Below are 25,629 nucleotides of genomic sequence, written 5' to 3'. Positions count from 1 at the left end.
GGATCCTTATTTATGTGGTTAATCTATGTGATACAGAGGAGAAAGATTGTGAAAACCAGCATAGAATTAGGGTCATAGGATCGCCATGGCATCTGTTTTAATACAGCTGTTGCCTGCGCTGGGGTTGCAGTTGCCATGCTTGGGTGTTAATAAATCTAAGGAGAAGTTCTGTTTATGATTACTGTAGAGAATTTATGGTTTGTGTAGCCCCAGCTGAGTGATTTGCACATTTCTTTTGTTATAAATTATGTAGTGAAACCCTAGCATTATTGAAAAGTCACAATGCTGGAAATGCATTAAATTTTATTGGAAATGAAATCCATCAACCATCAAAAGGGCAGAGGCGATGAATTGGAAAGAATGTAATTTTACAATGTCTGTTTATTTTTGTGGAATGGGAAAATACATTTGTAATTTTGTGTTTTATTGGAATTGCTCAGTGCATCAATATGGATTGATGCTTGTTAAAATATATTGTAATTAAAAATGTAGGCTATACACCTGAACCTGAACCACAGGTGAATTGTAATTGGGTTAACTCGGCCTCCATTTTTCATTGCAAAAACGTGTTGTAATGTTGAGTATTTGTACTAGATTGAGTCAATGTAAGTAAAATAATGGGTGCACCTAGACAAAATTGGAACATGGATGTTTTTGCTTGCTGCTCTAAACAACCTCCTGAACAATATATCCTAAAAGGACAAAAAAAGGACATACATAAAAATTGGTAATTCGCATATTCCCAAAATGGCCGCTATACAGGGCTCAAATTTCAAAATTGGGGGAATAGGCCCCCCTATGTATAAAAACCATCATATTGTATTCCTCTCAATATTAGGATTCAGAAAAGGTATAGTTTGTCCTTTTATGTCCTTTTGGATATGTTGTTCAGGAGGGTGTTTAGAGTCATCAGCAAGCAAAAACATTTTATTTTGTCTGGCTCAAATGTGAAATTGGCTCCTCTATACCTGGCATTTCAGCAGATTTATCAAGATATTATTGTTGCAGGGAAAATGTATCAATTTATGTAAAGTGCTAAATAGCGGTCCTGTGAATGACTTTAAAAATTAATGTAAAGCCAAATTTCATCTCTGCTGTAAGACTCTTGGTTTTGAACATGTAAATACTTAATTTTGCTAATTCAGTAAGCTTTTACCATAAACCTCTGCATTATTAACAATACACATCCAACTGTGACAGAATGGCCTTAAGATTATTGATGGATATGTTATAAAAGTACATAATCACATTGTGGCAAGCCTCTTCTCAAGCTATCAATGTTTCCTAAGTGTTCTTAATGTGTGCTGTACTTGAGGGTTTTATCCTATGATGATGATGATACTGAGGAGGGATATTGAGACCTGGATCCAGGTGTGAGTTGAAATTAAAAGAAAACACAATTTTCTGGCCACTTAACACCTGAGATGAGACAGTGTTTTTCAATAGTGGTATGCAGGCCTATAGGCTGGGTAAAGGCTCTTAACTTTGCTTAAGAAAATGTGATATTGATTTGTATTGTAATGAATAAATAGATCATATCAGAATATGTGAATGGTTGGTTTGTTGAGCTTTCTAAGCTGAGATGTTAGAAATCCCTAAAAGAAATGGTATGTAAATTTGTTCAGGAGCTCTGTTTATTTATAATGATCAAAATTTTCAAGAGATATTTACTGACTTTAAACTAAAACATTGAATTTACTCAAGAACTGTAGCTTCGGATTTGCACACAATAGTTATACATTCAATGCTAGAGTATGTTGCTATCATTTTTTGGTCAGGCAGCCTTGACATTTTTTGCAATGGATGTTATTTTTTCTGTTAATGTTGAAATTTGGATGAAAGTTATTTTGATGAGTTAATTGTATCTTTTGAGTAAAGATTGCCTATTTTGAACAGTCCAAAATTTTGTTGGAGTGCAATTTTAGCAACATTTTTGATGCGATCGCCCATCGTGATCCGCTGTGTTTACATCTGAACTTTCATTGCTTTTACCCGGTATCATGCTTCGAATGCAACGGTCTCTAGCCTCAAATGTGAAACTCATGTTGGCTAGACTTCTCAAGCAACATTAAACTACACAGGATTTTGTTGTTGATAGGTAGTTTACAAACATCTCTTTATAACCTGTTATAAAATATGATCAATTATAAAAATCACTGAATTAAGAAAGTGGTGAAGCTAAAATCACATTTTGGGAAGTACAGTGGCAACCACTCTTTCTAATACCATATTGAGATGTGAAGACCATCCCTAAGATGATTTAATCACCTCCCAAGAAAACTAAGCTTCCAACACAATCACATCAACAACAATTGATACAATTGTTATTCCAAAACCTTCTTTCCCATGCATGGTTACTCATGATTATGTAACTCTTTAGTCTAGTTTGTGTAATTTTCCTCTTAAATTCTACTATTCACATACCAATACATGAAAAGAGATCTTTTCATGTCACTTTCCTCATATCTGATTGGTTAACAAGTGCCATTCTAGACAGATTAGCTTCTAGTTTTGTATGAATAAGCCCCATCTTTGTTGCTTTCCAATAATCAATAGAAACCACACACTATTATCTCCCTCCTTCTCCTGATTTCTCTTTTCAATTGGTATAAGCATTTATATTACTGGAGACCTTTTGCTTACCCCTTAAGCTATTTGCTGAAGAAAAATGCACATCTATTGAAATTCTAAAGCAACAAAACACCTAGGTAGGGATTCAGCATACCAAACTGGTAGTAATCAACATTTTGATGAGTTTAACTTTTGAGATTTTGAAATGGATTGAATTAGGATTGCAGCACAATATATTATATCATATTCATTGGATGCACCATCAGATAGATGAGTACCACTGATGATGTAAAAGTGAATTCCAAATAAAAACTTGAAACTTGACACAAATGCAGCATAAGGTATTGCAAATTATATGTTTGGAACTTCCAATAAATTATAGTCCACATGTAGCTAGTATAATGTCCTTTTCACGAATCAAAATAAGGTATTGCGAATTCTGTATTCAATAATATGAACAGTCAACTTCAACTGATCCCAAGATATGACTGACATAGTAAGATTCTCTAAATCTAGTAATATAATGCCCTAATTTGGCAACAGTAGACTTGTTCAAAAATTCAAAACAAATATTTTAATGAAGATTTACTACTTGTATACCAGTTTGAACCTGAGAACCAATGGCATAAAGATCAAACACAATAAGCAGTTTGTTTCACAGTATGCACTAGATTTGGGCATGCACTAAAACCAATTTGGCAACAGGGGATAGCTAAACAATTCAAAACAATTGGCATTGGAAGCTTCCACTTTTGAGGTGAAGATTTTGAAGTGAGATAATTTTATCAGGCACTGGACTGGCACTAATCAGATTGAATGCTGACTACAACTACCAACCAATCACAATTGACCACTGAGGGAGGGCTACAGTCCTTATTTGGTAGGGTGTGGTCAGTTGGGGTGTATGAAATGAAAGCAGATCATTTCCAGATGAATTATTGCAATTATTATCAGTTTTGTTTTATCATGCAAATAGGCCTACATGGTGTCTGTGATTTTATATGGGATTTTCACATACCATTTTAAATCTGATTTGAAAAATATTTATTACAAAGGTATAGGATTAAAATCCCAGGGATTATCTTAATCAATATGCCTGGATCTATGGGATGGGATTCTGGCCTGTCTGTGTACTTCAGAAGTCTATTAATAGATATTGGGTCCAAGGAAAAGAAATGTTAATTTCCTGTGAATAAAGGTGGTCAGGTTAGGAAACTCCCAATATTTACAGCAAAATGTCCCGTGCAGAAAGTATGTAGGCCTACTTCCCCCGAGATGTGTCCTACAAGTACAATTTCTGTATTTTGGTGAAGCGAATTTTTCCCAAAATGAAAACAATTTCTATGAAGGAGCCTTCTGATTCCATGCTTTCTTTCAGACTTGTAGATGACGATTTGCACCAGACTATAGATCAATGAAACAAGCAACCGAGCATGAAATAATAATCAAATATCATGAAATAGCAAGACATCATTTCTTGATCTGTGCTATTGATGAATATGACCTCGGGAGTCCATCCAGCCATAGGCTCTCACATAGAATTGTAATAGCACATTATTCTCATAAGTGCAATAGCCTAAGCCATATTGTTCTGTACTCAAATCAGGTCTGACTTCCTCATTGCTCAGTACTATTTCCAGCGTTGTTCTGATATTACAAGTCTTTGTTTTACTAATTTCCTGTAATAGACCTAACTACCATTTAGGAACTAGTCTTGGGCAATATGACTGTGTCAGTGCTTTTATTGAAAATAGGTTGAAAAAAAATCTGAATTGTAATCAAATTGAGTTATTATTTTGCAGTTTCTGCCCAAGAACAGATATTAAGTTTGATTTAAATATGACTTGTTATAAATGTGCAATTCACAAAACAAGTTTGGAATTCAGTTTCTTAACATAAGATCAGTATCCCTGAAAACATTTTCCCTGTCAATATTTTGCCATCATACTATTGCTTCAACATTGTAATATTCTTACCACTATACGTAACTGCTTCACACAAAAAAGCATAATTTGCACTCAAGATTGACCGCCAGTTAGAAGTAATGATCCATGTCTTGTTTACATGGTAATGGTAATAGTGATATTGCCCATCCCTACCAGGAAGTAACATCTTCCTGCCATAGTGTCATACATAGATAGTACACAGAAGGTTGCCACGCATGTGATATGGTAGCCCAATTGGGTCACTTGTAAAGATTCCCCCCACTCCTGTTGTCAGTTTCCTGTCCCATAGAAACCAATGATTAAGAAAGTAATTGGGAAACTTTTTGACACTGATCACTACAGTTTCCAGGTAGATTCCCGTCCTTTAGAAACAATGTTTTCTGTGTGGCTTAGTGATTTGACCACCGATTCGCACTGAAAAGTTTTGGCAACACTGCATATTATATACAAGAGTAGTAGGATCAAGGGTGGGAAAACATGACATGGGCTATCTGTGCTAAGAATCAATTGATAAAACAGGCTGCAAATTATTGTATGGTAGAAAATAAATGTTCATAGTACAAGAGACAAAGTAAAGAGAATGCAGACATTTTACAATAAGGCAGCTATTGCAGATAGGGCCTTTTGGCTCTGATCCCTGGACTCTAAATGCACCACATTCCTTCCATGTTTGTCTAACTTAGTTGCAATGCTCCAAGACATTTAGTACGCACATGTTACCCTCCAAATCCAAATCATTACAAATAAGATACAGATATTGCAATACAAACAATGTTTCCAGTCGTCACATTTTGTATTCCGGTGGTGGTATTGGTACGTGTGATACCAAAATTACAGAGCAGGATTGATATTCTTTGTAATTCTCGCCTGCATCTAATCAGTATGCAGGTTGAAACTTCAAACGAAGCGCAATGTTGCATAAATTAAACAGCATATCGTGTTATTAGGTTATTATCCTTTGTGTTTAGTGACAACATTCTTCAAGTATTAGATTGATATCGTGAACTTGTTATAGGACGTGGCTCCCCATACAAAGTCTGTCACAACTGTATGAAGTGTTGTGGTCATACTGCCCTCTATTGATGTGACTAATTTAATGATGCTGTAGTTTTTCATCGCTGATCATTTTCCACCTTCCGATTAAGTCTTAAAAAGATAATAATTTGTATTAATGTTGTTTACGTTTCAGGAGAGTAGTGGGTGTTAATTAATTTGTTTTTAATTTGGAGGGACAAGTCATATTATTAACAGATAGGAAATACATCAGTTAATTAAGTTCTGTAATTTATAAACTTGTCGTTTTAATTGCAAAATAACAGAATTTCTGAATTCTGTAATGATAACGTATGATCCACTCAGGCCAAAGTCAAACATTTTGAGGATTGAGTTATTACCATTTTTAATTTGCTCAGTACATAAGCTTACTACTGTTGAAATCGACTCATCCTGGGCATCTTGGTTGTAAGCTTTTTATCATTTTCTTATGTTTTGTATTTTTTGTAGCTTATTTTTGCAATTTCATTATTGCCAACTTTGGATTGACTGGATTAGATTAAGTGCATCACAATTCATCAGAAACGGTCAACTTTGATAATAGTTATATTATAACCATGGATAAACAATCAACTAATTAAGTTATTTTGTGTTTTTCTTCTTTTGCTACAGGCTGATGGTGAAGATGAATTAAAGAAGAGACAATTAATGGAACTAGCAATAATGAATGGAACATATAGGGACAACACAAAACCACAACCTAACCACATAGTGACTCCACTTAGTAAGATTCAGTCTAAAGTCTTTGTTTGTTTGTTTGTTTGTTTGTTTGTTTGTTTGTTTGTTTGTTTGTTTGTTTGTGTAAACTGTCCTTTCAATGTACATGCATGCTGGGACATATTTATAAGGGCTGTTTGAATAGTCACTTGGGCAGAATAGGCATCATGTAATTCCACAGAATTAGAGAAGGAGAACCAGGACTTCTATAGATGAGTTGACTTCTAACAGCAATGCCTGGCAGTATGCGCACGCATCATCACAATTTCCATTGTTTTTTGCCTGGCAGTTTGCGCGCGCATCATATTTTGTTCAGGGCTCGTGTTTTTAAAACTCCTGGCACATCACAATAAGGCTATTGAACATTGTAGTAGTTGCACGGGATTCACTCAAGCATACCAGTCCCTTGCCTTTGTTGATAAACATTGAGGTCAACTCATCTATACCGCCACATACAATTGCGCCGTCAGCTGTGGGGAGAAAATTCGGGGGTATTCGGGTCCTTGCCGACAGTGGTAGAGACAAACGAAAACAACTCTGCATACTCAAGTGCAATCTGAGGGAAACCGAATACCCCCAATTTTTGCTCCATGCCTGTATCAAGATGGCGGTTGAGTCCCGGTTCTCCTTCTCTAATTCTGTGTGTAATTCATATCTAAGACACCACAAGGTGTGGGTATCAGAGAGCGATCCAGTGGACAGGTTCATACCATTGGTTGGGGTGGACATGGACTTGGGTTTAGATTATGTGTGAGTTGGAGTTGTGAGTTTGAGTTTTGTTGTGCGTTTCAAATGCGAGTTGTCTAGTAAGTTGCAAGCTAGTTTTCACAACTTGAAATTTGACAACTCACAACTCACAAATTTGAACTCGCAACGCACTTACTCAAACTCGCAACTCCCAAAATACCTTAACTCCACAAACTTAATGGAGATATTTTGATTATTAAAGTGATCATGAGTTGACACATCTGATATGGCTTATAAAAGAATACATTTAGGCCTTCCAGTCTGGGCTTTCTAGCATTACTTCCCCTTTCTCCCAACCTGCAGAATTACAGATGCAGACAGAAGCCAAACTATTGTTGCTTGTTGCACTCCAATCTTTCCTAGTTGAATAAATCACCCTAGACAGAAGATGAGATTAAGACTGGAGGTAAAACCCATTTTTAGCCTGTGAGCTTAGGGAATACCTCACACCAAATTATCACTCGATCTCTTGCCTTTGAGTTACACACCGCTACAAATCGGGTTGAGGAAATACCTGTATTACTGCTGAAAAGGAGAAATATTCATGGGGCTTTAAATATTCACCGATATTCCTGTCCCTCTGTAAAATAGTAAAATACATGTTGTCAACACTCAGAGAGTGAGAGCCTTTGTATTTTCATTGTTACTTGCATTCAACATTCTTGCATTCGCCCATCATTATTAGGATCGTTTGAAACTTTTTTAAATCATTGGCTCGTGAAAAGATAATTGTGTGAAAAGTATACAATTTAGTGTTTCCTCATACCTGTAATGGGTGTGCGTAATAAAGTGGGACCTGAAAATATAGGTACAATGTTTCCAATAATGTAGAAAACGAAATGAGACTTGCAGCGCATATCTAGGTAAACTAGAGAGAAGAATCGTGAAATGAATCGTTTTTTATGACCTGCATTTTTTGTAATGAATCATTTTATTGAAGTGAAATGACCTTATCAATGAGGCATTTGCACTTTTTGTGTGTAGCACATAATGTATAATACTGCTACCCTATACAGCACATAATTCTGTGGATAAAAATTTAAAAGTCAAATTATCAATCGACTTGAATGGTTACAATACACGGATTACGAATTGATTCGTGCAGATATTTTTGACTTTTTTTGCCGTCAGATTTGGAAGTTAAATTGGTAATGATACAGGATTTATTTGACACTTAAAAAGCGGTATTGAAATTGGTTTTATTGAACTCATGTTGCAAGGACATATTCAAATCCGCAATCCCAAGCGAGTCGTCTCCCAGGAGTCAAGATTTTCATATCTTCCGGAACATTAGTTAAGCAATATTAAAGACAAATTATCTTTGGCAGCAGCAATGCTAGATTTATTAAAAACTTCTGGTCTTTTTCAACATATCTAGTTTGTAAGATGAGGAAAAAATCAAGTTGCTTACACTATCGGCTACATATGAAGAGGATAGTTTTTAAAAAGGAAGCCCCACCAGGACAGTTCTTCTGAGGTGAACCAAACCTGCCTGGTTATCTAATTGATCAGTGACAAGGTTATCTCTGAATTTGACAGGTGCTAATTGATGTTTTAATGTTATTCCATCAATTAGCACTTGTAAAATTCAGAAATAATGTCACTGATTAATTTGATAACCAGGCAGGTTTGGTTCACCCCAGAAAACCTGCTCTGGGCTTCACACATATGTGTTACAATGTTAACCCTATGGCCACTACTACCTTTCTTACAGTGCCCATGATTGGTTAATTACATGATATAATTATTATGTTAATAACCAATCAAAATAGAGCTTTTTAATCTAAGCAATTTTCAGCTTCATACTCTTCAGACCTACTGGCTATTCTTACCATATCTCTGATTGGCTCAATACATGATACAACCCTCCTTGTAACCAGTAAGAAAGAAGATACTACATTTAACTGACAAAATATCATGCAATCCTCTTGTAAAAGGTCCCTGTAAAGGCACTGTATACAGAAAGCTACAAGCTCAAATGCCTCAAATTAATTTCATGCCAGGGATTATATAGCTTATGAGGTCCGACAGAGGAAATAACGAAATCCAACCTATAAAATGCCAGTATTTGTGTTTACAGTAAGCATGTAGTATGTGACATAGTTTCCTGGTTGGGGGATTTCCTCTTGTGAAATGTTAACTTCTCTGTGGTAATTGGCGGATCGGTTCAGTATTTTGGGAGCGTATCCATGTTTATTGCTATACTTTCACTTCGAATTTGGAAGTGACGTAAGTGCATAGTTCAGTGGCCGCTTATATTGAATCACAAGTACTAGTCTACTCTAATCTTGAATCGTGAGCACTAGTCTAATGTGGAGTATACATACAATAGCGGTTTGTTCTGCACACTTACAGCACTACCAAGTGCAACGCACTGACATCACAACCAAACTGGTGAAACGTGTGTGTAGTAGCATTACAGGATCGTGCACTATGACAGACATATACACCCTACCCCCACACACCCCCACCCACATGTAAATACAATTACTCCCAATATATACCGCACAACACCCACACCCCGACGCGTAAATAATACCTGGATGAAATTTGTTAACAGATTTGAAGTCATAAAAGCCAACCATAAGAAGATGACAAATTCATGTATTTCATGCTTTTGATAGCTCACATGTCGTCAATAGCTCTCATAAAAATAGACTTGAATTTAGAACGGCTACTTAGATGAGATTGTAGCTGAAGTAAGGATCTATTTTAGCGGTGATGTTAATTGCCAGCGCCACTTAGAGAAATCTTAATTCCCTCTGGGCTTCTGATCGGTGATAATCTGCAAGGTGACACACAGACAGACTACGCTGTGATTAAGAAAGCTTTTAATAAAAACCAAGCCAGAGAAACGGTCAAAGATAATATCGCGGCGAGGCTGTTTACGAGTTTTGTATCAATTGGTAAACTCGTGTAGGTGGGTGTATGTGTATGTGCGTGTGTCGTGTGGATTCCTGTGGGTGTGTGGTGGTGTTTGTTGTATGTTTGGGGTGTGTGCATGGTGTGTTTGGGGTATGTTCGTCTGTAAGTGTTCGCCGAGCCATTCAAAGCGAGGACAAGATATAGTTCCACATTCAAAGTGAGGATATTTTGGCATAGCAAGGACAAAATCCCAGTCCTTGCTTTGTAAATAGGTGCACTGGATGAGGTATGGGCGATTTCCTCTCTTTGCTAAGCTTACTTAGAGATAAATGAAAAAATGTCCTTACTTTGAAGGTGTGAAACTCACTCTTTATTCTTGCTTTGAATGCTGGGACAGACACACAATACACACATGACATGTGTATCACAAGTCCTCGCTTCGAATGCCCGCCCACATAGGGGTGTGTATTTGAGTGTGCACTTTGTCATTATTGATCAAAAACATTAATTAAAACGTCTTTTTCTACTAATGGTCTTTTCTGTTATTTCATTTCACCCAGGCGATGCGGGCTTGTTAACCCCTTTGCACAAAATTTCAAGAGCGCGCAAATCAACCAGTTCGAGAAAGGGAAAGCGCAGACAGACTGCACATGGGCACACTCGTTACCCTTTGGTGTGATACGACCAGGAGAATGTAAATACAAAACATTTTTTTGTTCAAATTGTTAATCTTTCTGGCCTGAAAAATCTTTCAAAGTCATTGATTGCCGGGCCTCCTTGGAAATCACTGCATTGTCATTTAAGGGGCTACCCTGTATAAAGAAAGTTAAAATAAACAAATAGATAGATTATGAAATACATACAAACAACTATTTGATTATTTGAGAGAATGATACCGAGTGTAGGACTGAGTAAGTCGGGATATGTTTATTGTGTAATTTGTGTGTATGATCATGTGAATGTATGCATGTGTCTTGCATTACTGCTGAGGACCCCAACATAACGATACACTGGGGACCTTGTGCTTACCAAGGACCTTGACATGCGTCCTCACTACATATGACCTTGACATGCATCCTCACTACATATGACCTCCTTAAACAGCGAAAAATGAGGTCTGATACCCTACTACGCCCTCTATAGTTCATGTCCTCGCAGTGTTGACGGTTTTAACATTTTGTTAAGTATTATTGACTTTTTGAGGACTTGACCAGACAAAACACCGACATTTTGGACTTATATCATTTTTCAGGTCCTCGTAAATAATGCCTGGGGGAGGGGGAGGTGTGCGTGTGTGTATGTGTATAGTGCAGTATTGTGTATGCTAAAAGAAACAGCTATCTCGATAGGGTTCATGTAGCTTGAATCACATCTACATAATCTTTGCCTTCTGCCTTATTCCTCTGGGCTTCATTTAGCCGAGTGTATTCAAGCAACATATTATGACTAGCACGTGCTGTCGAATTTTTAATTGAGATATAGCGAGGATGGGTGGTTGATATGATAGCAACCCAGAATTCCTTGTGTTAGTGTACAAATCAATGCAATATGTTTGGTTTAAAATATCATTCTCTGTTTTTTTCTCTGAAATTTTTGTGTTAATTTCATTTTTGCGGCATTCACACAATTCATAGCTTGCAAAATTAAATCTATAGCCACTCCTAGCCAGATTAGCAGCCTTTAAGAACTATGTTGATTGGGTACAAAGAGCCATATATCATATATTTAACCAATCAGAGATATGGTAAGAAAGTTCAGTAGGGTGAAGGGGATTTAGCTTATACACCTAAAAGCTCCATTTTGATTGGTTACTCAGATGATGATATCATGTATAAACCAATCAGCAGCACTGTAAGAAAGGCAGCATTGCCATAGGGGTTCAAAAATGCCAAATGCTTATTTAGCACCCGGATTTAGCAGTCTACGTAAAAAAATTGAAATTGATAGAGAAATACAATAAATAGTACAAATTTTCAACATTGGTATAGTGCAAAAAAGAAATTTAAACTTTATCAAATGGAAATTCAACAACATAAATGCTGATTAATTTGGTACGTTATTAGTGCATTGCATTATGGGTAGACAGTCAGCCATCTTTGTTCAGAAATAAGTAGCGCAAGTTCAGTGAATACCAAAGAGACGACAGTGGCACAGTTGTAGCAAGATACTTATCTGAAACATTGTTCAATAATTGCTTTTAATTGACGTCTTTTGGGTGATTTTGGTTCTAAATTTGCCCCAGATTACGTGTATTTGTTACATTGATAGGAATTTTCAAACTGGAAAATAATTGACTAGCATTTTCATCTTAAATGCAGTACTTAAATTTGCTGCAATTTGGGTTCATATGGGGGTATTTTGTTCACAAATTTGCCCTAGATCGTATGTATGCTGCTCTATATGACGTTATCTAGGTATGTTTGTTACATGTGACCAGTAAGTGATAAGCAAGGAATGAGCGATACCGTGTTATTGGCAGTGAAAGAAGACGATTGGTTGAGAAGTACTATGGTTGAATCTAACAGTAGTCCTCAATGCATCAACCCTAAGTCCAGCTCTCAAATTGTTAGGGAAGAACTGTATATTCAAGATGGCTGGGGATAATGGCAGAGCCTGAACTTTCATGGGGGGAAGCAACTTTTTAAAGCGGGTAAAATTCGATGAAAATGGTTAAAGGGGCATTTGTGATCCACAGCCTCATCCCCCACTTTTCCAAAAAAAGTTGAGATTTTTACACCACTGGATACCTCTGGCTACATAATGTTTATGTACCAAATATTTCTTGTAGATTAATTCGTTTAGCAAAAATATCGCCAAATTTGAATTTCGTTCTGGCGCACCAGAACGAAATTACAACACATTGTCTATGGACCAGTGTAATACACATAATCATGCATAACTCGCATAAGCATAAAATCGGAATCAACTGAAATTTTGGGAATAAGCTTTTTCAGTGGATATCTACTGAAAAATGTCATAAAAAGAGGATGCTAGGATCACGAAATCCTCCTTTAAGTACAAAAAAGGCCTAAAAATTTTAAGATTTCAGGGTGGCCAGCATCCCACAGGGGAGGCAAGACTTCTCACAGTGGGCCTGAGGTCCCCCCTTGCCCCTCCTCTCTTTGACTACACCACTGTGTGTGCGGGGGGCTGAAACATGATGGGTGGGGAGGCTGAAAGGTGACTTGCATTTGCAGTCAAGCTTTCTTTCATCTTGGCCAAATTGAATCCATTCTGTTTGGTTACAAACAAACAAAAACCTCAAAAAAGGAACCGTTTTTTTTAGTCAAATGTAACAATGAACTAATCCAACATACTCAAGCTGTAAAGTACGTACCTGGCGGTGTGTATCAATTATTGTCAATAAGAAGTTGCCAACAGAGAATGATAAACTTGGAATGTTGCATCGGGGCAAAGGTGCATCATGATTGGTTGGTGACTAGCGCAGCGCAGCATATTTTGTTAAACAAGACTCAGTCATCAGATGCAACAATCCGAGTTAATCTCTGCATACGACTGTAGGAAACAGATTTTTCTCACTAGTACTTGACAGACTGAGCATGTTATCCAGGCTCGTAAGCAGGCGGTGGGTGCGCCGGAACCCCACCCCACCCACCCCCACCCCCAAAAAATCCACAAAGGTCTACTTGTTGCTATTTTAAATAATTTAAATTGGGAGAAAAATGTTCACTTTTTGGTGATCATGATGATAAGGCAATAGGAACAAATTAGTTCAATCTTTCGATCGACTATCGATGCTTGGTCGATCCTTATTATTTATGAAATCAATTAATTTACTATTGTTAATTGTGATAAAATAGTAATTTGTGCCTGAAGGATGATTTAAATTTGGCGTTAATTCTGGTTAATTAGTTGATAGTTTTTCGAAGCAGCATCGACGGTCGATCCAAAGATCGAACATATTTGTTTCTGGTGCCTAAGGCATTCAAAAAAGGCAATTTTAGGAGGGGTTAGGTCCACTTTTTACACACAAAAATCCATGCAAACGCAATTTTCTTTCAAAAAAAGACCCAGAAATCCTGCATACAGGCCTGGATTATCTATAAAAGATTGAGTAACACAACCGAAAATGAATTGTTATAAAATATTCATGGGAACATCAACTTTGACCTTTTCAGATAATTTTGAACAACTTTTCTCAGATATACATGGTTATAGTACACAAAACTGTGAGTCTATATAAGAGCACAAGAAAAGTTTTGTCTCAGAAATGCATGCACATTGCAGTCAGTGGGCTGTTCAATTGAAAATCCACACTACCCCTGTGGAAGATTTAGCTAAAGTCTTCCAAAGAGGGGGTATGAGTTTTGAATAGAATAGACAATTTGGTAACTTCCATTTGAAATACTCACTCCAGTTGTGCAAGATATAGGTAAAGCCATAATACAGGGGGAATATGGGTTTCAAAATGATTAACCCTGACCAATTACATTTGCAAAACATACTCCCCCTGTGGAAGATATTTCCAAACTCTTCCACAGGGGTAGTGTGGATTTCAACTGGAATAGCCCATTTTGACAGCGTGGCGCTAGCGATGACTGCGTTGACTGTTCAGACATGTATAGCACATAACTTTTTATGCAAATATTTCTGAGACAAATCTTTTTTTTTTGCTCATCTTTGTCATCATGCAATACATTTCATTTGACCAGTAAAGAGATGAATTCTCTTCCATAGCAAATTAAATCAACCAAAAAATTAATTTAAAAATGGATCAACTCTCGCAGTCAATAATTCATCGATATTTACACCAATTATGCTTTAGCTTTTATTTTTCTTCCCAATTTCGTTAAATTATTTTTGTTTGGTCATATATTAAAGGTGTGTGGCCCAATTGATAAAGCCTCATCCTTTCATAACCCCAGTGAACTTTAACCTCTTTAACTCCTGCCATAGCCTATGGTTTTGCACTTTATTTTTGCACATAAGTTAATATAATGTTCAGGAAATTTTGACAACCCCTGCTGCCATTTCTGGTACAAGAATATTTGGGTGCTTGGACCGTACTGTGAGATGGAAAACAACCATCTTGTAATCGGACTACACATCTTTAATCGTTTGAACTTTGAACCCTATAAGCCTCCATTTTGATGGCAGTCCATGATTTTAATTCATTATTGTTTGATATTTTGTATATCATTTTATTCCACAACTAATATTATAATTTTGTTTATCATCCCAGTATTTGTTTATTTTTCTAACAACATTGTCATTTGTATGTTGGGTTTAATCGAATAAGAAATCAATCAAAAGCCAAAAACTAGAAACAATATATTTATGTGTAATAGAGCTTTCTGGATTGGTTTTGTACTACATGTAGTACATTTTGTTTAAAAAATGTAATACATTTATCAATATCCATGGTCAAATCACATGTTGATAGGGGATAAATGCTTACTCCAAAAGCAGGGATAAGTTTCAAATTGTTGAGAGCGGAAGTTTCCCCCTCAAAATGTCGGAATTCAATGTGGAGTCAAAAACCATGCTTGGCATTTCATGGGTTTCAACAATTTTTACTTAGGGCATAAATGATGCAACAGGAAATACCCACTCCTTGTTCTCGGCACCGATATGTGCCGATGGCATAAGTCCATGGCGGTCATCTTGGATATGCAAGTGAGGAAAATCATCTAATACAATTTCTTCATGTGTGTATTTCAAATGGTTATTCCTTATTACTCGTAAAACAGTTTTTAAATTCCTGCACATCCAAAATGGCCGCTTATGCCATGGTGGCCATCTTGGATGCGCAGGGAGGGTGATATTATTGGTTATGCGTGGGAAGTGTTAAGATTTAAGGTTACAATCACCATTTATCATGATGTTTTTATTTTTTCCTTTTCTCGTCTACAGCATCACCAAGAGCGATGGCTCCACCAGGCGCCCTGATTCCTCAGCCACTCCGGTCACCGACGCCGGGGCATCCAGGCCTTGCGGGCATGATGCCCACGATCATTCCGCGCATGACAGCTAGCCAAGCGTTACTTGCCAACGGTGCCCCGCCACCGATGATGCCTTCATCCGATGGAACAAGCATCATCTATGCGCCGTTCCACGGGGGCAGGAAGTGAACACTACCCTTATGCACTCACACCAACATTATTGGAATACCCACCCGTCAGTACAGATGGTGCAATCGGTATGTCCATGACTGTGCGCTAGTACTATAGAGGGCGCTTTTGATTTTTTTTTTTTTAGCTTAGCCCTCTACCTTTTTTCAGTAGTCACCATTTTGGACCTGCTTTACTACCTGCTCCATCAAAATAAACCAAAAAATACGACAAGCTCATAAACAAACATCTCAGGGACTTTGAAAACCCGGATATTTACAACTTTTTTATGGAAACAGTATTTGTATATTTTGCATCGTAATATTTGATAGAACGGTTAGGTTCGAGTCTGGACTCTATAGTATGCATGGTGGGGTAGGAATGAGCATGCTCCCTGCTGTGTCTCAAATTTTGTAGAATAAATTGACAACACATCAATTTTAGATGATTTTTACCATCATTTTGGATTTTAGTAAGTTTACAATTTCTAGTCAGCCCATAATGTCTTTCATCTTTTTATTTATTTATAAATTTTTAAAAAGCTGTCTAGATGTAGCGAGAGAAAAAAACTAGTTTAATAAGACAAAAAAAGAAATAAAGCACTCCGTACACTTTGTCATTTTTAGCTTTACTTCAAGGTCACCATTTCCTTGGATTTTGAAGCTTCTTATTCATCTAATGGTGCATTTGGGCAGACGCTCAGGAACTAGTGGCCGATATGACTGCCAACTCTGCTATAAGTCGGCCATTTTGTGGGACCAGTGGTTGCCATGCCAACAGAGCATTGGATTATGGGAACTAAAGCAATGAGAACTCTTTAATATCGCAGACTATTTTTTATATTTTTGGAGGAAAAAGAAAAACTACTAGCTAGACGAAACCTGCATTAATTAACAGTGCCATAGGTGGACAATACTAGCATATTTTTTGTTTTATATAGTTCTTATAATCATCCAAATGCATTCTTTTGATACATGTTTATAATTTTTCGCAAGAACCCCCTCTAATTTTCTCCCTGTCAGTGAGTCATCCAGCTGCTATCTGTGGTGTATCAATTAATACGCACCGATCACGAACATACATACATACAAACACAGTGCATGCGTCAATTTTGAACAAGTTCTATATTGCATGGCAAAACGTTGTTACCAACAGTACATGTAAAAACACCATAAAAGTGATACCTCCTACTTGCAAACTCTTTCAATTTTTCCAGCATTCCTTTATTTTGTTTTCTGCAATTAAGTGTTTTCTATAATCTGCTAAGTGTCCATCGGAACAGATTAATTAGAACACATGGTGTGCTATCATTTCTTTATCAGTATTTTGTTGTTATCTCCATGACGACGACATGAAAACCGTCCATTTTGTTGGAAGAATGAAAGAGTGCAAGTTTACACATGCCTCTCTTTTTAGAATGTTGTGACCCCCTCCCCATGTGTGCCGTCATTTCGTTATCATTTTCGGGACATGCAAGGGCGCTGGTCAGCGTAAAATTGAAAATGGATAATAAAATTTTATTGTACGACTCGCCTAGATCCGGTAGTAGGAACTATTCATTACCGTTCAGTGCCATAAGTTATTTATTCAGAAAACAAACATGTTATGGAGAAATTTACTTGGAAATTATTGAATCGCACAAATTTTAACTGAATATTTTGGTACCTACCAATGAAGCAAGATTAGCCCCCCATTTTAGTTTGCGGTGATGGATTTATTATTTTATTTTTTTCCACAAAATTTCAATCCAGTTCATTCTGTTAGTATTGAATATCTTATCTTCCTTGCATCTCTGTGTCGTCATTGCACCACAATAATATCAACTCATAAAATTAATTAAGGTTGCATCGTGCTATTTTTGAAAATATTTTCTCGGTCACTTTTTTTTTATTCCTTTCTACCATCATCAAAATTGGTATGTTATTATGCATGCCATAGGTGGTCCAACGACATCTGCGGTCTTATTAACAATATGACAAACACACTCTAGAGATTTCTCATTACAGCAATTATCGTATATCGTGATCAGCCTCATCCACATCTGGCAAAGTTCTATGCTGCGAGTAGTTTAGATGCTAGAATGCCGAAATGTGACTTTGCCCTCAGGAGATGAGGCTATTGTGATGATTTTGTAGGTCACCATTCTTGCATGTCCCAATGATAACTTGATTCAATATTTGACACTTTTGGGGGGTTACACAGTCGGATCATTCCTGCTAAACTGGTTATTAATTTTGATGCAAAAATGACACATACCAGCTCATTTGGTTCAAAATTGGTTGCAATAATTATAGGAGTATCGCTAGCTTCTGTGATAAAAGGAAGATGGGGCTTTTAAAACCATTTGCATATTCAGTGAAATGAAGGTTTGGAACAAGATTATAACAATTTTGTTACATACAGGCTCTATCGTTTCAGAGAGCCAGAACTAGTTGAGCACTAAACCAGTTTAAGATGCACTGAGGACTAACAATTAATCGGACCATCTGTCTCTTTACAAACCACCAAACCTGTTTAGTGCTTAAATAAAACACTTTAACCAGTGTAGTGCTCAATAATCATAATTGAACCAGTTTAGCAAGAATATCTCTGCTAGTAGATAGCCTTCTCTATATATCTATATATTTATTATCATTATCATTTGCATGCTTATTTTTGTTGTCTAACATCTAAATTGGCCACCTTTATGCACTAGGTGCAGTGCCTAAAGTACGGAGAACGGTCAGGGAACACCCCTATCAAAGGGCTGTCCTTGATGCAAGAGGTTAGTTATTACTTTTACACCATTTTTCTAATCGAGGGTATAATGCCAAGAATGTCCCATTTGCAATAGCTGCTGGATGTCACTTGTACACTATCTACACTGCAAATGTCTACAGGGCAGCTATTGCAGAAAGGATGTTCTTTGCATTACACTCTTGTAATGTTTTTGATATATTTTCAGTTTGTCTCTTTTTTTTTAGAGCTTGTTTATTTTATACTGTTTATGGTCACATATTGTACTTGGTAAAATTCCAGACATTGGATCATTTTGTAATAATGGATCACATAATTGTACGCAAAAAACAAATGTAATCCTCGTTAATAGATTATTGAAATCTGGGATCTTACCAAGGGCATTGAGTGACAACATGTAGCCGGCAGCAGCTGAAATTGCAAAGCATTCATAGAAATTGTACTGTCAGCGTTCAGATCAAAAATTGTAAGAATCCTGTTTTTTTTTAATGGAAAGAATGATAATGGTGTATCATTTCTGATTAAGGGTACTAAAGGCATCAAGCAAGGGCACTAAGGGCACATTGTACCACCAACACCACCACCAACCTCAGTTTGCGATCTATCTATATAAATATTAACTCTTTCCACACGGGTGTCGACTCAACTAAGAAGACAAGTTCCAAGTCGTTTTAAAATTCTAGACTTTCATGAATATTTGAAATTGGCATGAAAAATGCATTAAAATGAGTACAAATAAGCCTAGTATTGGTTCATTGGTTCTTAAGATAGCTCTTTGATGTTTTGAAAAAATGTCTCAGAACTTTTTATGTTGAAGCCTTTGTGGCTAGCATGCAGAGCATTAATATGCCTTCATTAAAGGAACACTGTACATCAAAATAATCAATTGTTTTTCCCTGTACTTAAAGTACACTTTGTTCGGCACTAACGCTTTATTCTGTGGTCACATTATAAGTCATATTGTAACCCTTTGATATGAGCTATTTTTGCTTTTTCTCCCCTTCCCCATCTTCCACTGTTTTGTATTAAAAGTAATTTGGGAGTAGTGATACTCACGTTACTTAATTCTAATTTCCCTGCCGTCGGATCCCGCAAGCTGTAGACAGACGAGATACTTTTGCCAACTTGGAAGTCACATTTTTTTTCTTGCGAGTTGTTTTTTATTTTGCATGTTTTGACTCTTGTAAACGTAGCATGTCAGGAAAAAGTCAATCAGACATGATGCAAATGAAAGCCAGGTGGGGGGAAGAATCAAATATCCACATTTATTATCAATTCTTTGTTTTCTTTTACAACAACCTGATATTCATGTGCATAATTTGATTCCAAAATAACAAATAAGGAGGAAGTTTTCTTCTGATATTTGAACCAATATGTTATTATCATTGTGGCGCAGAAGAAGGGTTGCCAAATTTGTGATTTGGTAGCCCAATTTGGCGACTTTTGAAGATTACTACAGTGACTTTTGACAATTTCCTGTCACATAGAAATCAATGGTTATAAAAACAAATTGGGTGACTTTTCAAAATTGGCTTCTGCGACTACCGGTACTGTCCTGTCCCATAGAAACCAATAGTTAAGATAAAAAATTATGCAATATTTTGATTATTTGACCCACCATTCAGACTGAAATTTTTTTTGCAACCCTGTGCAAAAGATGATAGAAATATGAGATACACTAAATTTTCATAGTTGAGGGTATTATTATTTTGGGGGTATTTTTTTTTCTTTGTTTATGAATAATTATCTCTGGGGTGTTCATGAACTTGAGAGGTGGTACATGTGCTCTTTTTTTGCTGTAGTACTTGTTTGACAATTTCGCTATAAATGTGAAAAATTTAATTAATTAACCTTTATTGAGGACATTGCGTGGTGTGGTGTGATTTGTTGCTAAATAGGATTTGTGATATTAAGTGATTCTCTTCTGTAAAAGAGCGTTTTTAAAGACTGAAGTTTGGTATTTCTAGGAATGCTTTGTGAACTGCAGAACTCCTGCCCACGAGAAACAAGTAGCTGCCTATATATATACCGGAAAGCATCCCAAATTGACGATGTTTTTTGATGTTGATGAAATGCAACATATCATATATTACATTGAACAAATCTTGAACAGTTGCGAAAACAATCAGGACAATATTAAACGCATGCTAATATAAACCAACATGATAACATCTGGATACCTACTTACATACATCATAATGATACTTTTGTAAGACCAAACCATGATATCGATAACACACACACAAATTAGCATTTTGTTTTTAAAGACAAACTGACAAGCAACATTATATTAAGCACCGATTCTGTGTTATCACTGCTAGCGAGGCGTTATTCACTGTGCTTTTGTTTCTGTCTCACACGAAGACCTCTAGTGCCGGGAGACAGTTCCCGCTGCTCGGCAGGCCGATTTTTAAGTCTTCCACCTTTTGGGGTGATGCTCAGCTGTACTAGACGGATAAAGCCTAGAAACACTCCAGCGGTGTTTCTAGATTCCGGTCCACACACCATGCCTGGTTAGTGTTTTCGCTCTAGGGAAAATGATGTGCATTGTGGATGATAAAAAGGCATGTCTTTTATAATAATACAAGTATCTGATGCAAGTCATGCATGTTTCCTCATGAGTACACAATTAATCTGAATAACACTGTTAATAATACGCCAAAGTTAATTAACCATGGTAAAAGCTGGTCTTGAGGTGAGGCTCTTTTTTGCATGACCAGTGTTTCTAGAACTAAAACCATGATAAAATGGTTGCATTTGAGAAAATAACCATGAATGGCTAACAGTAATGTCATCAGCTGCAAAGTATTCTTATTCCATTTTAGGTTCGCAGAATTTGAACTAAAAAGTGTGCATTTGTCGATGTATATTTCGATAATATTATTGGATATGAAAGAACTAATAATATGCTACATTTTTAACACGAATCGAGACAACTCAAGGATTTGTTGAAAATAACATTGGTATTTTTTCACCACACTGCACGTACAAGTGGTTGAAATCGACTGAACGCTAACATTCATCATAAAAAAAAGGAAAAAAAAATCATCATAAAAACCCTTTTCCTTGCATGGAACGCATACTACATACATCAGAAAATAATACTCACAAACAAAATAACAGAATATTAATAGTAACTTCACCACCAGAATGCCTACATGAATGATTGACAGCTGGCTAATATTGCCTTAAATTCATTTCTTTCTTTACTAGTAAGAATGTTTTATTTTCTAGTTTCATTTAAAAAACTGATAAATCAATTTTTTGTATCGTGTCTTGGGATGCTTTCCATCAAACGCATGTCCTATGTTAGGGAACAAAGGTCATCGAACTTTAGGTTTGTTCCCGAAATAAATGTTGGACCAACGAAAGGTAACGTAGTACCAGTTTCAAAGTGTACGATTATATATTATTATGTAGAATGAGAAACTTTATCGCCAGTTCTTGTTTTACAGAATTTGCCCACTACAAACAGAACTGATTGTGCCTTTCAGATAGAGGGCGCTTCTTCTGTTAAGGTAAAGATTAAAGCCCCTCGTTCGTTTATACTTTGAAATGTACTATTAAGAGGTGTGTGAGAAATACAGAAGTGCAACCAAACCAGTTGCATCCATGTTTGTAACAGAACTTGCGATAAAGGCATTCTACACTGTAATGGTAAACGACTGGTTTAAAAGTGTGCTTAATTCTCATCCAGCTGACGATTAATTATTTAGTCATTAATTACTGTAAAAGGTGATATTTTCACACTAATTTATTGTTGTTTCAAGCAACTACCACAAAACATAACAATGCCTGAATTATACTCCTTTTGTGTATCTAAGGAAGCTTCAAATTGTCAATTTGGCAACTAGATAATAGTTCAAAAAACTGTTAAAGCGCAAAAAATTATGCGAAAAATTGTGTGAAAATGTCCTCTTTTACCTCTCGTACAGTAAATTGGTCTATTCCAACTGAAATTCATCACCCCCTATGGAAGACATGATATTTATCTCCCACGCAGGAGGTATAAATTTCAAATTGAGTCACCCATTCAGGTAGTCCCATTTGAAATTCTCACTCCCTGTGTAAGATATAAAAATCATATGTTCCACAGAGGTGTATAATGGATTTCAACTGGACTAGCCCAATATCTGTAGAACCAAGTGGTATAGTGCAACTACAAAATGCACATTTTAGTAATCAAAGGCTTTAATATGAAAAGTTATATACCAAAGGGTTGTATTTTAAGATTTTTCAAGTTTTATGTATAAGGTGTCATTTATTTGCTAGTATCGATTAGAAGGTGATGTATCAATATGTGGGTATGGTGCTGGTTTTGGGTCATAGGTGGTTGTATCAGTATATCTGTTTACTGGCGCTTAGATAAATAGATCGGGAAAACTATCAAATAATATATATATTTCGCTTTTAGGGAGTCGTTAAAATATGGTAGGATGAATTTGTATTAGTTAGGTTTCAGGTTTTGTAAATATGTACAATTTTTTTTTTGTTATGCAAATTTTTGTTATCAGAAAGGGCATTTTTATTTTTTACTTTACGCCACAGTTGATCTGGGGCATTCGGTAGTATTTAGACAGTCGTAAAAATATTGTCCCGTGACGATATATTTCCTGCCAGCAATAATGTGTGTGAACTTTAACAAGTGCTCAAAGCTGATAGTTTTCTTTTATATTTTGCTCTCTGCTTTATTTTATATCGATAGAATTTCCTACTTGTTTTTTTGTTCGTTTAGAAGTTATACCAAATTATCGGAAATGTATCATTATTGGCAATTTTGTATGGGATGTAGGGAAAATTTATTATTCTGCTCAAACAGGGTATGTTTATGTCAGAAAATGAAGCAATAATCAGGATACTTGTATTTTGGTTACATATGGGCCAAAATTTTATAACAAAATATGCATTTATATCTCAGGACAATATAATGCTGAATTGAATAATGCAAAATGACATAGAGATATTTTTCTATTCTCAATATCAATTTTTGAATATTTATTGAACTAATACTGTTAAAAGCAAATTAACTTAGCATTGACTACCAAATTTGAGATTAATTTTAGCATAATAATAACTAGATATTAAATTATTAATTCCTTACACAAGTTATCGATATAGTGAACGAACCAAGTACTAAAAGCTTCAATTTTTGTATCGCGCAATCAACTCAGTTTTACTATGATATTAATTAACATCTCAAAAATGAAGCAAATGCTAATTAACTCAAGAATTAAACTGTTGGAATTCCAAATTGGCCTATTCCGTTTAAAATCCACACTACCCCTGTGGAAGATTTTGGAAATAACTGCCACAGGGGGGGAGTATGAATTTCAAATGGTAGTAGCACATTGGGTAGCTCTATTTGAAACTCACCCTCCCTCTGTGGAATCTTTCTCAGAGGGTGTATGAATTCAAATGGACCTGCCTAATGTGCTACTTCCGTTTGAAATTCATACTCCCCCTGTGGAAGATATTTCCAAAATCTTGCACAGGGGTAGTGTGGATTTTAAATGGAATAGCCCATTGCTAGAATTATGTAACATCTCATCAATGGAAATTAATCATGATTGTGAAATATAAATTAACACCCAATTTGGATTTTTCCCCTAAAAATAATAATGGAACGCAGCGAAGTTGATTCCCTTCCCATTTATAATGAATTAACATCTCATATATACACATTTCGGAACCAATAAAAATAACTCATTGAATTTGAATCTCTTAATCTGAACTCAAAAAAATTTTTGATGTTTTAAAAAAAATAAATTAACAAAATACTAACTCAAAAGTATATTAATTATTCTGCACTGGTGCAGAAGAAAAAAAACATGCATTGTGCATTGTTTGATATAAACTATGCAATATGAAGCAGCTTAGGTTATAAGAAGAATATAGGAATGCGGGAAAAAGTCCTATTTGTATATATTGGGCACACGGTTAGATGTTTTGTATATATTTATATTATATGAAGCCCTGCGGTATATTAGGGCCATTATCATGCAAAGATATGAGCAAAAAAGAGAAAAAATAGATTTTATATTTTTCACTGCAGACTTGATCCAAAGAATATGTAAAAATATGTGTAAGTTGAATTGTTAGGCAAATTGTCTTTATATATAGATATATAAAAAGTATTATGGTACTGTTGTTTTTAGTAGATTTTATTTTAGGTTGGAAGAAGCAAGTTAGATTTTGTGTAATTTTTAAAAGTTAAGACTTAGGGTTAGATTTCTGATTTTCTTAGGGCCTGAAATATTGTATGTTTCTTTGTTTTCAAGTAAAACATTAAAAGTTTAAATTGTAAAAATAATCAAAACAATCAGCAAGGTTTTCATACAATGGTTTTTACAAAGTAAATACATTTTTTAAAAGAGTTCTATCAATCTTGAAAAGAGATTAGTATGTTAATTTTCAAAATAAGCTTTATACAAAGACAGTTTGAAAATAATAACAAAGGATTATAGCAGTATTAAAAAGGCACTAAGAATATAAGAAAACTACCCCAACTTTTTAGTTGATTGATACTGCAAAAGATTTTTGTTTTCAATGTTCAGTCACTTAGAATAGGGCTATCTGTGTTCGCACGAATACATAAAAAGTGGATGATATCATCCAAAATAAAAGAATAAAAAATGAACGGAAACCAAACGTTTTTGTCTCAGACTTGAAACTTGAGTTGTTGCAAATGTTATTCAGTTGTAGTTAAGACAACATCAACATGTCTCCAGTTGTGAGCCTACGCTATTTTAACATTGTACAGTATATATGTGAGAATTGGGGCGTGCGTCTGCTGCAGCAGAGTCAATATCAGGTTCAGAAGTGATGCGTGCAACGAGTCGTCTAATGGCTTTGTACAATTGGAGAGAACTGATGCTCAAAATTTGGCATTTCATTAAGTGTCAATATCGGTGTCATCTGCAAAC

General features: G+C 35.9%; 1 protein-coding gene across 1 annotated transcript in view; it reads left to right on the top strand.

The window, feature by feature from the left end:
- Window positions 1-25,376, top strand: part of LOC140140627 (protein quaking-B-like) — a 187,224-nt gene extending 161,848 nt beyond the window's left edge. The window contains 6 exon segments of the mRNA XM_072162385.1: window positions 6,183-6,294; window positions 14,039-14,089; window positions 15,774-15,988; window positions 15,990-16,059; window positions 18,666-18,734; window positions 22,162-25,376. Of these exon segments, the coding sequence (XP_072018486.1) occupies window positions 6,183-6,294; window positions 14,039-14,089; window positions 15,774-15,988; window positions 15,990-16,059; window positions 18,666-18,734; window positions 22,162-22,187 (543 nt within the window). The 3' untranslated portion in view covers window positions 22,188-25,376.
- Window positions 25,377-25,629: the final 253 nt, after the last annotated feature.

This window comes from Amphiura filiformis, chromosome 19 (genome assembly GCF_039555335.1).
Source record: "Amphiura filiformis chromosome 19, Afil_fr2py, whole genome shotgun sequence".
Taxonomy (NCBI): Eukaryota; Metazoa; Echinodermata; class Ophiuroidea; order Amphilepidida; family Amphiuridae; genus Amphiura; species Amphiura filiformis.
Note: the sequence above shows the minus strand (reverse complement) of the source record. Positions and strands in the feature narration are given on the sequence as shown.